Source organism: Eurosta solidaginis, chromosome 2 (assembly GCF_040869045.1).
Source record: "Eurosta solidaginis isolate ZX-2024a chromosome 2, ASM4086904v1, whole genome shotgun sequence".
Lineage (NCBI taxonomy): Eukaryota > Metazoa > Arthropoda > Insecta > Diptera > Tephritidae > Eurosta > Eurosta solidaginis.
In genome coordinates this window covers 18,068,100-18,081,956 of record NC_090320.1, presented here as the reverse complement: position 1 = coordinate 18,081,956, position 13,857 = coordinate 18,068,100, and the positions used below count along the sequence as shown (strand labels likewise).

Below are 13,857 nucleotides of genomic sequence, written 5' to 3'. Positions count from 1 at the left end.
GCTTTTGGGTTACTACAACCATTCCAAGTGTTCCACTTAACTTAATTGAATTTGAATAGAGTTGTACCCACATAATGCAGCTGCTTTAGGAAGGCAGCTCGAAGTAAATATTTTCTTTTAAAAGTATTTTGGTTTTCCTATTTTTGCGAAATGATACTCATTAATTTATTTTGTTTTTTTTTTTACAATTTTAGCGTTTTCTACTTATTTATTGTTCCGCATCGTACATAATCGAATTTTGTTTTTCTTACAATTCATTTCCATTTTTTGATTTTTTTTTTTTTGTAATTTTTATTTTTTTTTTTTATATATATTTTACTTTTTGCACATTATGCTTATGCTTACAATTGATTATACATAAGTACAAAAAGATGCGCATAAGTGATAAAAAAAAACGAAACAAACAAATACAAGAAATTGTTGTGAAAGGGAAGTTAATTAAAATTAGAAAACAAAAAAAAAGGCGAAAACTAAAATACGCATTTTATTTTTATTTATAAATTTATGTATTTTTTTTAGTTTAATTGTTTTCTTGTTAGTATATAAATATTAAATTTTCTGTTTTTATTTAACATTAAAACTAAGAATTAATTAATTAAGTTTTCGTTTTTCGTCTTTACGTTCTCTTTTGTATTTTTCTTTTTCCTAGATCATTGTTGTTGCACTTACAAAAAACATTTTTTTTAATTAAAATTTGTTTCAATTATATAAGAAAAAATTCAGATATATTTTGCTCTCTAAAACATCAATTACATAATCATTATCATCATCAAATAAAAAGTGAACTTTAAAGTTTAAAAAAGAAAAAAAAAGTTGGCGTTCAATGCGTCAGCGTTGACCGACTTGTATTTTTGATAATGCTATTGTTGTTGTAGTGTTGATAAGAGTTGATGTAGCCAAGGCCCAGTACTCAAGTAGTACATACTTTCGAGGTTGAATAAGAGTAGAGAAGAGAGGTTGAAATAAGATAAGCATTAAGCGTAAGTTTTGAATCAATCCAATGATTAGCTAAATAAAATAGTGGTGCTGAAGGAAGTAGGTGTGTGTGTGTGCGTTGCGCGTCTATGCGCCTATTTGTATGTAACAATAGTTTTTTGCGTAAGCTATCTGTTTTAGCTGTTGGTGTTTTTCCATTTTGTTCCTGTTGCTGCAATTGCGGACGTTCATTATTTTATATTGCAAGTGTTTCCTAACAATTGCTCTCAATACCGTTTGCTAGTCATTAGAGCTACAATAACATGTTCACTGCTATAATTGATTGATTGCTGTTGATCTATGCTGAGCATTATTTTCCACTTTAGTAGTCTTTTTCTTTCTGAGAAATGTTATTTGCCCTCTTTGCTGTCGACTCTGCTCTTACGGCCATTAAAAATTACTTATATTGCTGTTGATTGGTATGTATTGTATTGTTGTTGTTGCTTCTGAAGCTGCTGCGGTTGCTATTTTTTGTTGCGATTGTTTATTTTTTCAATTTATGCTTTATTTCACATTTGCTGGTTTTACTTCTGTTTTATGTTTTTTTTTTTTTTTGTTTTTTTCTTCTTTAAAAATGAACACTTTTCATCTGGTGGGAATTTATATGGTTTTGGAAAATCTATTGCACGCAACATGAATTCTTGTGGCCATTTTTGTGCTTTAGCCTTGCCTTTGGCTTATACCGTTCCAAGAATGACAGCTGTTTGGCATTGATGGCGCCTCGTCGTTTACTGGAAAGGATAATGAGAAAAACTTAATTATATTTTGATGTATTATTGATTTCAAATTTTAAAACTTCTTGATAATACATATGATTTCATACAATTTTTAAGAAGGAACAAATTTTATTACGTATAACTCTTTTGTTCAAATTATAACATTATTTAAATTCCAAGAATTTTTTTGTTTTTCTTTGTTACCAAACTTCGTTTTTAATATTCTATAATTTTTCTTTTTATCTTGCTCTTTTCATTTATTTTACTTTTAAATTTTGTTTATGTTTTTCATTTGATTTGACTTGACTTTATATCAAATTATTATTTGTCTTTGTTTTTGTATTTTTTTTATTAAATTTTTTTTATATATTTTGATTTTTTTTCTGTTTTTATTAATTTTTATGCTTTTCTTTAGTTTTTATTTCTTTTCTTTATTTGTTTATTTATTATATTCTTTATTTTACTTTTTTTAAGTTTTCTTTTCTTTATTTTTTATTATTCTTTCCTTTTCATCTTTTTTTTTTTTTTTGATTCTTTTATTTTAATATTTTTTATTTTTTTAAGTATTTTATCTTCATATTTTTGATTTTCTTTGTGTTCTCTTAATTTCTCGTTTTTTTTATTTATTCTTTTCTGTTTTTATTAGTTTTTTGTTCCCCTTTAGTTTTATTTCTTTTTGTTGCCTTTTTTATTTTTATTATTATTATCTTTTCCTTTTTAAGAGTTTTCCATTGTTATTTCCTTTTCTTTCTTTTTACTTGTTTTTTTCCTGTTCAACTGTTTTCTCCATCCTTCTCATTTATTTGTATCGCTTTGAATTCTTCCTTTTTGTTGTTTTTTTTTTTTTTTAATTTTTTTGTTTTTATATTTTTCTTTTTATTATATCACTTTTTTGTTTTTATCTTTTATTTTTTTGTACTCAGCTTTTTATATTTTGTTTCCTTTTAAGCATTTATATTCCCTTCCGTTTTTATACTCAGCGTGCTTTGCACACAGAGTATATTAACTTTGATTGGATAACGGTTGGTTGTACAGGTATAAAGGAATCGAGATAGATATAGGCTTCCATATATCAAAATCATCAGTATCGAGAAAAAATTTGATTGAGCCATGTCCGTCCGTCCGTTAACACGATAACTTGAGTAAATTTTGGGGTATCTTGATGAAATTTGGTATGTAAGTTCCTGCGCACTCATCTCAGATCGCTATTTAAGATGAACGATATCGGACTATAACCACGCCCACTTTTTCGATATCGAAAATTTCGAAAAACCGAAAAATGCGATAATTCATTACCAAAGACGGATAAAGCGATGAAATTTGGTAGGTGGGTTGAACTTATGACGCAGAATAGAAAATTAGTAAAATTTTGGACAATGGGCGTGGCTCCGCCCACTTTTAAAAGAAGGTAATTTAAAAGTTTTGCAAGCTGTAATTTGGCAGTCGTTGAAGATATCATGATCAAATTTGGCAGGAACGGTACTACTATTACATACTATATATGTGCTGAAATAAAATTAGCAAAAAAGAATGAAGCACACGCCCACTTTTTAAAAAAAAATTGTTTTTAAGTCAAATTTTAACAAAAAATTTAATATCTTTACCGTATATATGTATAAGTAAATTATGCCAACATTCAACTCCAGTAATGATATGGTGGAACAAAATCAAAAATAAAAGAAAATTTCAAAACGGGCGAGGCTCCGCCCTTTTTCATTTAATTTGTCTAGAATACTTTTAATGCCATAAGTCGAACAAAAATTTGCCAATCCTTGTGAAATTTGGTAGGGGCATAGATTCTATGCCGGTAACTGTTTTCTGTGAAAATGGGCGAAAACGGTTGTAGCCACGCCGTTTTTATACACAGTCGACCGTCTGTCCTTTCGTTCGTTCGTTAACACGATAACTTAAGCAAAAATTGATATATCTTTACTAAACTTAGTTCACATACTTATCTGAACTCACTTTATCTTGGTATAAAATATGGCCGAAATCGAAAATTACGAAAAATGAAAAAATGCCATAATTCTATATCAAATATGAAAAAAGGGATGAAACATAGTACATAATTGGATTGGTTTATTGACGCAAAATATAACTTTAGAAAAAACTTTGTAAAATGGGTGCGACCCCTAACATATTAAGTAGAAGAAAATGAAAAAGTTTTGCAGGGCGAAATCAAAAGCCCTTGGAATCTTGGCAGGAATACTGTTCGTGGTATTACATATATAAATAAATTAGCGGTACCCGACAGATGATGTTCTGGGTCACCCTGGTCCACATTTTGGTCGGTATCTCGAAAACGCCTTCACTCCCTTTTAAAACCCTCATTAATACCTTTGATTTGATACCCATATCGTACAAACGCATTCGAGAGTCACCCCTGGTCCACCTTTATGGCGTTATCTCGAAAAGGCGTCTACCTATAGAACTAAGGCCCATTCCCTTTTAAAATAGTCATTAACTCCTTTCACTTGATACCCATATCGTACAAAACGTTATAGAGTCACCCCTGGTCCACCTTTATGGCGATATCTCGAAAAGGCGTCCACCTATAGAACTATAGCCCACTCCCTTTTAAAATACTCTTTAATACCTTCCATTTGATACCCATGTCATACAAACACATTCCAGGGTTACGCTAGGTTCATTTTCGTACATGGTAAATTTCCCTTATTTTTTAGGCTTCCTTACTTGCTTTAGTTTATTTTTATTTTTTCTAATTTTTTTTTAGCGCATTTTATACTTTTAGTTTTTGTTTTTATTTTTTATTTTATTAATTTTTTGTTTTTTATATAACTTTCTTTATTTTTATTTTATTAATTTATTTTATTATATTAAGTTTTTTTTTATGTATTCTATTGTTTTTTTAATCCTTTCGTATTTACATTCATATTGACACTCACTTTAAACATTACTTTATTTCTTACAAAAAAAAATTGTTAAAAAAAAGTATTAACTAAAACAATAGTCAAAAATGAAATTACATATTAAACTCACTCTCTTATCATCTCAACAGCTGCCTCATACTTGAGTCCCAATTCAATTAGCGCCAATGCTACCAAAACTGGAGCACGACCCAAACCAGCGACGCAGTGTACAGCAACGCAAGCTTCGGGATTTTGTTGATACCTGTGAAAAAAATGAGCGAAAATTAATGAAATTAAATAAAAAATTATGATTATAATAAATCAAACATAATTTTTATTTAATAGTTTTTAACTCGAAATAATTCAACAAAAATGAAACGAATTATTTTCAACTGTCTGCCTAGTGCCTAAGCGCAGCGTCGCAGATGCTTATTAAATTTTTCAAATTTTCAGTGCGAATTTTATCTTGTGTTGTGCGCATGTGCGTGTGTGTTAGTATAAGTTTCTGGGTAATTCTATATCAAATCGAAAGTTTTACAATTTTATGAAAGGCAATTAAAAAGTAACTATTAATATAAAACATTATTAAAAAAAAAATTAAGCTAAAAAAATTTTTAAATTGTTTGCAATATATTTTATAATTTCAAAATTGCTTTAAAAATTTCTTAATACATATTAAGCAAAAAAATTTATTAATTTTAATTTTAAAAAAATTTAAGCTAACAGAAAGAGTAAAAACAATTTTGATAACATTAAAAAAAAAATAAAAAGATTATAAATATTTTTTTTAACATTTGAGAGCACAACCCAAAATATATGTATTATTTTTTAACCTCCAATTTAAGTTAAAAAAATATATTTAGATATAAAAGTAAAATTCAAAAGAAAATAGGGAGCCTTCGATTTAGCATGGAATGACTCAATGTATCTAATTTAGATTGCGTTAAAAAGTAGAACCCTCTTACCTACACGCGGCATTGTTTTCATAATCATTATCGCATTCATCATTACTGACATTTGCATTCGTATCAGCTGCCATCAACAAATCATTATCATTGTCATTTGCATTGTTGTACACAGCATTTGAATTATATAAATTTTCATAATCATTTCTATGTTTGTTTTTAAGTGAAAACCGTTTATTTTTATAAAATGAAACCGATGAATTTCTAGAAGCACTTGAAGTGTGAGTTGTTGCATTATTATAGATAAACCTACAACAGACAGACGAGTTTGTTGTTTTTGTGAACGTAATTTCGTAGGTTTTTTTTTTTAATTTTTTTTGTAGTGAATTCAAAAGGTGTTTGAACGATTTTTCATTTTTTTTTTTTAACATTTAATATTTTTTGTTGCAATAAACGAAAAAGAGAGAGAGAGAAAAGTAAAACCACAATCAAAGAGTTGCAACAAGTGGAAGAATTATCACAACAGAATTACAATCTGACGGGTGATTGAAGTTAGTAAGATTTAAAAAAATTTTAAAGATATAGAAATATATATGTATATATGTAGAGTCAAAAAACTTTTTGAAAAGGAATTCGAAATTGATTTTTTTTGCTTATGCTTTTTGTACAAATTGTGATTACTTGCAAACGAATACGAGTATTGTATACTTATGTGAAATTAGAAGCATTTTTATTCCCAGCTGTACTTGTGCACAGGGTATCTTAACTTTGCGGTTGTTGTACAGGTATTAAGGAATCGAGATAGATTTAAACTTCCATATATCATCATGATCGAAAAAAAAAAATGAAGCCATGTCCGTCCGTTAACACTATAACTTGAGCTAATATTAAATTATCTTCACCAATCTTCGGTATACGGGCTTACCTGGACCCAGAATATATTGGTATTGAATATGAGCGAAATGCGACGATAACCACGCCCACTTTTTCGATATCGCAAATTTTAAAAATTAGATATTTCAAAAACGAATATCGCGAAGCTAATGAAACTTGGTAGGTGGATTGGTTTTATGGCGCATTTTATAAATTCAAAAAAATTTTGGAATATTGGCGTGGCACCACCCACATTAAGAAAATTTAGAAGTTTAACAAGCCGTAGATCAAAAACCGTTAAAGAGGTAACATTGAAATTTGGCAGACACTATCCTTGCCAAATTATAAAGACTGAGTGAAGATAACCAAAATCAATAAATACCACAACCACTTGTCCTTCACAAAATTAGCAATAACTGTATTAAACTACATTTGACTGATATTCTACCTCAGTAGTGGTATGGCCGAGCTAAGGCGTGAACCCCCCCCCCCCCCCCACCTTTTTTTTAACACGCTTAAATTAGCTTCACTTGTATGTATGCTTGTTTGTAACGCTCTAGGATAGGCGCGCAAATGAGAGTTAGACCCATCTAGCAGCAATTATTGAAGTGGTTAAATAATTCACTACAAAACAAAGAGTTGTGTGCTTAATAGCGGAGACACGAACCTCTGTGCTACGGTGCTATCAACATCAAATACACTGGTCAACAGTGATTTTGGTGCAGCTGTAATTGTAACCAAATTTGGTAGTACTCGGTACCCTCATAAAAACTGTATACTTACTTTTTTAATGCTACGTACAGTTTTCTAGATAGGGTCAAGAACCCCTTTTTAAGAGGTTAAGGCATGTATGGCCCCATAACTTTGTTTCTGTTTATTCTATCAACACAGTCGTAGAAAAGAGTACACTTTTCCGCAAGCCGTTAATATGTCTTCACAAACGTCAGAGAAATTGCCAAAATAATGTTAAAAATTCAATTTTTTGTTAAATTTTTTCATTTTTAATCACGGTTTTCTCGAATAATTTGTCAACCAGTGCATATGTAAATTGTTTTAAAACAATCTCCTATTAATTCTGTTTTCAAAGACATATAACTTTTTTATCTCCGCGTAGATCTTCCTAATATATTCTATTTTAGTAAATTTTTACTGTGAAAAGTGTTGTTATTTATTTTATTATTAACTTTTTATTTACATAAAAACTTTCGTTTACGTGATTTTCGTGAATGAGGTATGGCAAGACAATCACGTTGCATTCCCCAGCAGTAGTCAGCCATCATATGCTGATCCCATCGGCCTTGGTACCTCTTTTCCATAGTTTTTAGGTCCTGGTGAAACCGTTCGCCTTGTTCTTCGCTATAGGAACCAAGATTCTCCGGAAACTGGTCAAGATGGCTATGGAGATAATGGACTTTGATTTCCCAGAAAGTTCTTAGTAACTTCTACAAACGAATTCCACGCAAGCAGTTCCAAACTGGTCATTGAATTTGAAAAATCAATATCTTTTATCAACATTCTTATCTGTGGGCCATCAAAAATACCCGCTTTTATTTTTTCTATGCTTAGCCTAGGAAATTTCCTCGTTATGTAAAGAAAACATTGTCCATTTTTATTTAACGCCTTCACAAATTGTTTCATTAGACCCAGTTTAATGTGTAAGGGTGGCAAAATTATTGAATCTCTTGTAACTAAAGGTGGGTTTATCACATTCTGCTTTCCCATTTCCAATATCTCACGTACAGGCTAGTCCCTTTCTGTTCAGTGTTGGTGCTTGGCACGACTATCCCACAGGCAATAAAAACATGGGTATTTGGTGTATCCACTTTGTTGTCCTAACAAAAAGTTAACCATCTTTAGATCTACACAAATACTCCAATTACGTTCGTTATACTTGATTTTGTCTAAAACAAGTGCAATATTTTGATATTCTTCCTTTAATTTAGTTGAATGAGCAATGGGAATTGAACCATATTGGTTGCCATTGTGTAAAAGAAGACACTTAAGGCTTCGTTTAGAGCTGTCTATAAAGAGACGCCATTCATTTGGGTGATATTCTGAAAGACCAATTTTGAGAAGGAGGCCTTGCACATCTGATCAAAAACTATATCATTTTCCGAATTAAAAAATGGCATCAACTCTTGCTCTCTTGTACGATAGAGAGTCACTTTCGTACCTGTAGCCAACAAGTTTTTTTTTCTTTTAATCTCGAAGCCAACACTTCTGCAGATTCCTTAGATAATTAAAGATCCCTTATTAGATCGTTTAATTCTACTTTGGTAAAAGTTGTTGGCTCACGCTATTTCTTCGATATCACTATCGCTAAACACTTCACTATTTGATGATTCACGGGTAGAATAAAATGTTGGAACAGGTGCTTCCTCTGAATGTGGTAGCGGATTGAACGTTTGGATATATCATTTTTTTAACATTAACACCACGCAAATCGACACAACAGAAGTAACAGTCATCGAAGTGATTTGTTTGTTCTCTCCATTGCATAGGCACCCCGAATCTCATATAGCTTCTTTTACCATTGACCCACTGTCTCAAGTGTTCACAGCACATTTTGAAAACTATTCGAGGTATCCACGGCTTGTTTTTGTCTACAACTTGTAATTTAAAGTACAAAAAATAAGCACTTTTTATAAAATCTGTTATACTTTTCCTGAATTTTTGGACTGTGTATTCTCCACAAATGTGGCAAAACACATTGGTCATTGACACAACTACCTCGTGATGAAGACATGATATTGAAATTTTTTTATTTATTTATAGAAAGGCACTAACACTTGAAACCGCGCTCTCGAAAGTACTAATTACAGAAAATTTAAAAAATAAAGGAGGAGGAAAAAATTTGTATAAAATATTTTTTTTTTCACAGTAGAAACGTACTAAAGTAGAAAATCACAGGAAGATCTACAGGGATATAAAAAAGTTAAATGTGTTTGAATTATTAGGAGATTGTAACTTTTTAAATATAAACGAGCTCTAGGCCAAATATTTGTATATTCTTAATAAAACACAATACGTGAATTTTTGATATACAATTATATTATTTAATTTGTCGATATTTCGACTTCAGTCTGAAGTCATCATCAGGAATTTTTGAATGCAATATGTCGACATATACATACATACGTATTGTGTTTTATTAAGAATGTACAAATATTTGGCCTAGAGCTCGTTTATATTTAAAAAGTTATAATTCAAAGGCCGTAAACAACAAAAATAATTAGGAGATTGTTTTAAAATAATTTACATATGCACTGGTTGACAAATTATTCGAGAAACCCGTGATTAAAAATGAAAAAATTTTACAAAAAATTGAATTTTTCACATTATTTTGGCAATTTCTCTGACGTTTGTGAAGACATATTAACAACTTATATACTGATAGAAGCGAAATGTACTCTTTTCAACGACATCAAAACTGTGTTGATAGAATAAACAGAAACAAAGTTATGGGGCCATACATGCCTTAACCTCTTAAAAAAGGGTTCTTGACCCTATCTAGAAAACTGTACGTAGCATTAAACATTTTTATTTTTTTTTTATTTTTATACAGTTTTTATGAGGGTAGCGAGTACTACCAAATTTGGTAGAGCTGCACCAAACCAAAACTCTTATTTTGTTGGCCTGTGATATCTAAGTGGATTTTAGATACTAAAGCGGCACCATATTTGCGTGTTTTTTAGTTTTTTTTTAACTATATTTATATTATTTTTGTTACTCTTTCCAAAATACTTTTAATGCCATAAGAGTCGAACAAATATCTACCAATTCGAACGAAATTGCGCGTAAATTTCTTTTTATAGCTACAACTGTTAAATTGCATTTTTACACGCTCAAGTTCATTAGTGGTAGCCTCGGTATTCGTTTTGCTTCTTTTGAATGAAAATGAGTTCAGAATAGAGGAAGATATATATTATAGCGCAGCCTTATAACACTATTTACCACACTAACAACAACTTCGTTTCAAGTACACAGCTGGGTATGTAATGTTCAGTTTCGCCCAAACTTGGACTTTCTTACTTGTTTATTATAAAGTTTCATTGGCAAGTATTTGATTCAATAACTATTGAATCAGCAACATAAATACAAGCTGAAGCATTTGTAAGCAACTTAAATATGACAAAAGTTTTTGCGGCATGCTATTAAAATATTTTTTTTTTTTAATTTATGCTAATTGTTTTTAGATTGCATTGGGCATATGAAAATTGCTTTCATGCAAGCGATGGCTTTGTTAGTTTTAGAATGAAGAGCCGGGGCCTTATACTAAAACTCGATTCGAATGGAAATGATATTTGAAAGCTGTCAAACTACATATGAGAAGGTCCACACCAAAACCAAACTTTTTTATATGAAAATGATATACAAATATTTCATTTTAGTGTGGACCTCTACACATGCATTTTTTTTTAAATGCAAAAGAAAAGCTCCTGTTTTGGGCCCGTATCGTGTTATACGATCACGTACGGAAAACAATTTCACTCAAATGATAGATATCAATCGGTCCAACTATTCGTAAAAATAATAATAAATTATGGATCTACTGAGTACTCGTAGGTACCATATCATATGTGACCCGGTCTATGAAAAGGTGGCTTATGACTCAAAAAAAATTACTACTACTAAGAAACTGAAAAAATGAATTGTTTATCTTTAACATCTGTTTCTCGCAATTTCTTTTTTGAGTCATAGGCCACCTTTTCATAGTCCGGGTCACATATATTTCCTTAATCCGATCACCATTTCAGGGCTACTGCGACTTAAAAAATTGATTTCGATCACTGATCGTATGACACGATACTGGTCCGGGTTCTAAGAGGAGAATATTTGTCATTTTGAATAGATCAAGTAAATTGGAAATAGTTGAAAGAGTATAGTGAAATGATCCTTGCCATCTTTCATTGTTCTGGAATGGCAAAGTACTTCAACGATACGTTGAAAAATGTACCATGTAGATGATGCTGTCGTCGCCAAGGTGTTTAGCATCGGCTTAGCTATTCCGTCTGGGTATATTGCTTTGGAAGATTTGGTCTTTTAGTCCCATGAAGTTTTATCGCTAAATGCGATGAATATATTATTATTGTATTATTGATTTCCTTTTACCAGTCGCATGATGGCGTTCGCCGTGGTGTGGTGGTAGCGTGTTCCACCGTGGTGGTAGCGTGTTCCGCCTACCACACAGAAGACCGTGTGTTCAACTCCCGGTCAAAGCAGCATCGAAAATTTAGAAAACAGTTTTTTCAATTAGATTCACACTGCAAGTGTATTTCTGCCATGAAAAGCTTCTCAGCGAAAATTCAGATGCCTTGCAGATGCCGTGACATGTAGATCCCCGTCCCGACAATTTGTGTGAAAAAATAAAAAGGAGCTCGACGAAAATTGGAAGAGAAGCTCGGCATAAAATGTTTTCGGAGCTTATAAAGCCTTGCATTACTTTGATATTTTACTGCATGATCTTCATATTGAGATGCCTAATATGAAGGTTTCCAAAATTGACCTGTCTCGCTCACGAAGGGCAGCTGTTTCAGCCGGGAAATAAGGTCAAATTTCGGGTATTCCACCAGCCGGGATGAAGCGAGCCGAAGTGATGACGTTGCTCGGTCGCTCGTATTGGCAGACATTAGTCGGGATAAGAAGGGCAACGAAAAAGTAATCTGTGAATGTCTTCCATTCTTTCCAATTTGGGTTTTTAAAGTTAATGAGTGTGCGCCTTAAAGTGTTCAAGTGAAAAGTACTCCGAAAGATCTATGGTCCTGTCTGTGCGATATTTTGATATATGGAATGTGGCATAAACCAAATCCGAAATATCAAATTCATCATTAATTGGCGCTTAACCGCCTAAGCGATTCTGGCGATAACAGACGCCAGTTGGGAGTACTAAGGGAGGTCTAGTCTATCTCATCTACCTCTCCCAACTCAGTGGAGGTCTCCCCCTCCCTCTGCTTCCAAACTGCGGAATCGACTGAAAAACTTTCTTGGCCGAAGCGTCTTCGTCCATTCGCATAACATGACTTACCCAACGAAGCCTTTGGGTTTTTATTCGCTGCTCTATCGCCATATCTGCATAATGCGCATACAGCTCACCATCATACCTCCTTTGATACTCGCCGTCGGCTTCACGGACAGGGCCACAATCCTTCCGGAGAACTTTTCCCTCGAATACTTCACTCTTCTCTCGACACCGTCCATGAATTCGAGCCACACATCAGGAAAGGTTTAATGAGCGACTTGCAGAGCGTGATGTTTATTCGTCGAGAGATGGCTTTACTTTTCAAAACCGCAAATATTTTCGAAGATATAACTGGATAACTACTTCCACCGGAGGACGGTTTCAGCAACTGAAAAACCATTCTAATGCCAAAATATATTGTTATGTACAGGCTCTTGCTAACCAGATCAATCCACCCAATCACGATTATAAAGTACAAAAAACCTTGGCTCGCGAATCTAATTCGAATATCTAGAGAAGAATTTTAGTTGCTTGAAAAAATACATTGCTTGAGTTTCTCCACAAAGTCTTACTTTTAAGTAAAATTTGCTACAATTTTCTTCAAATTTACAATTACAATTGCAGAGATTTAAGAACCTAGAAGACTTGATAATAACACAAGCTGACCCTTCGAAAATGATATGCGATATATTGCTATGCGTACGACGCATGACGTGCAAATGATTTGCGGCGAAGTAATGCTGCAGCAATCATAATGATTATAAACCACTTGCAGGCAAGCAAAGAACAAAACAACAACAAAATTTAACAAACAAAACAAATAAACTAAAGCTATTATTTAAAAAAGATTTATAAAAGAAACCAAATTAACAAAAATATGTACTTTTCGAAAACTCACTTCTGCTTCAAAATTTCGAACCACTCATCAACGATTTGAGGTGGCGGAAAGGTGCCATCCTCGAATGCTAAATCCTTAACAGTGATGCCTTGAGCTTCAAGCTCATCAATATTATAGCTGGGCTCGCATACGCGCACTACTGTGCTAACATTATTCTTCTTGAGCTCCTAAAAAAAAAATAAAGGAAAGTTTAGTGAAAAAGAAAAAGCAAAAAAAAGTTTAATTTTATATACCGTTATATAATGATGGATGGTCACATCTGATGGCCGATCGGTGATTAGGAACTTCATGCCCTTAAACTCAATAAGAGCAGGTGCGGGGCGCAAATCCTTTTGACGCATGTTGCTCATTAAATATTTTATTAAATATAATATATATATATCTAAAATATACAGTTACGTATATGTAAGCGTGTGTATGTGTGTAAGTTGTAGTGCGCTTCTTAGTTAAAATCAAAAACACACAAGACAGTTGGGAATTCCAGCACTAAAACGAATAATGTGAATGAAATATGCAGCGTTTTCGTTTCGCTCTGCTTTACAGTTTGTTGTTTATTTATCTGATGTGTTTTGCTTTTGTTGTTGCATGTGTTGCGTAAAGGTTTTTTTTTTTAGAATTTCTTTTGGGACTTCTGAAGCTTAGCGTACGGAAATTGTATTGT

General features: G+C 32.2%; 1 protein-coding gene across 2 annotated transcripts; it reads right to left on the bottom strand.

The window, feature by feature from the left end:
• Positions 1–482: 482 nt before the first annotated feature.
• PRL-1 (PRL-1 phosphatase) lies at positions 483–13,750 on the bottom strand. 2 transcript variants are annotated; one of them, XM_067764556.1, is made up of 4 exons: positions 13,430–13,750; positions 13,197–13,363; positions 4,692–4,823; positions 483–1,706 (listed from the first exon to the last, which is right to left on the bottom strand). In XM_067764556.1, the coding sequence occupies exons 1-4, from the start codon at positions 13,544–13,546 to the stop codon at positions 1,595–1,597; spliced, it is 528 nt and encodes a 175-aa protein (XP_067620657.1). In that variant the 5' UTR covers positions 13,547–13,750; the 3' UTR covers positions 483–1,594. The 2 variants fall into 2 exon arrangements, with proteins under 2 accessions (XP_067620657.1, XP_067620656.1); XM_067764555.1 differs by lacking the exons at positions 13,197–13,363; positions 13,430–13,750 and adding an exon at positions 5,527–5,919.
• Positions 13,751–13,857: the final 107 nt, after the last annotated feature.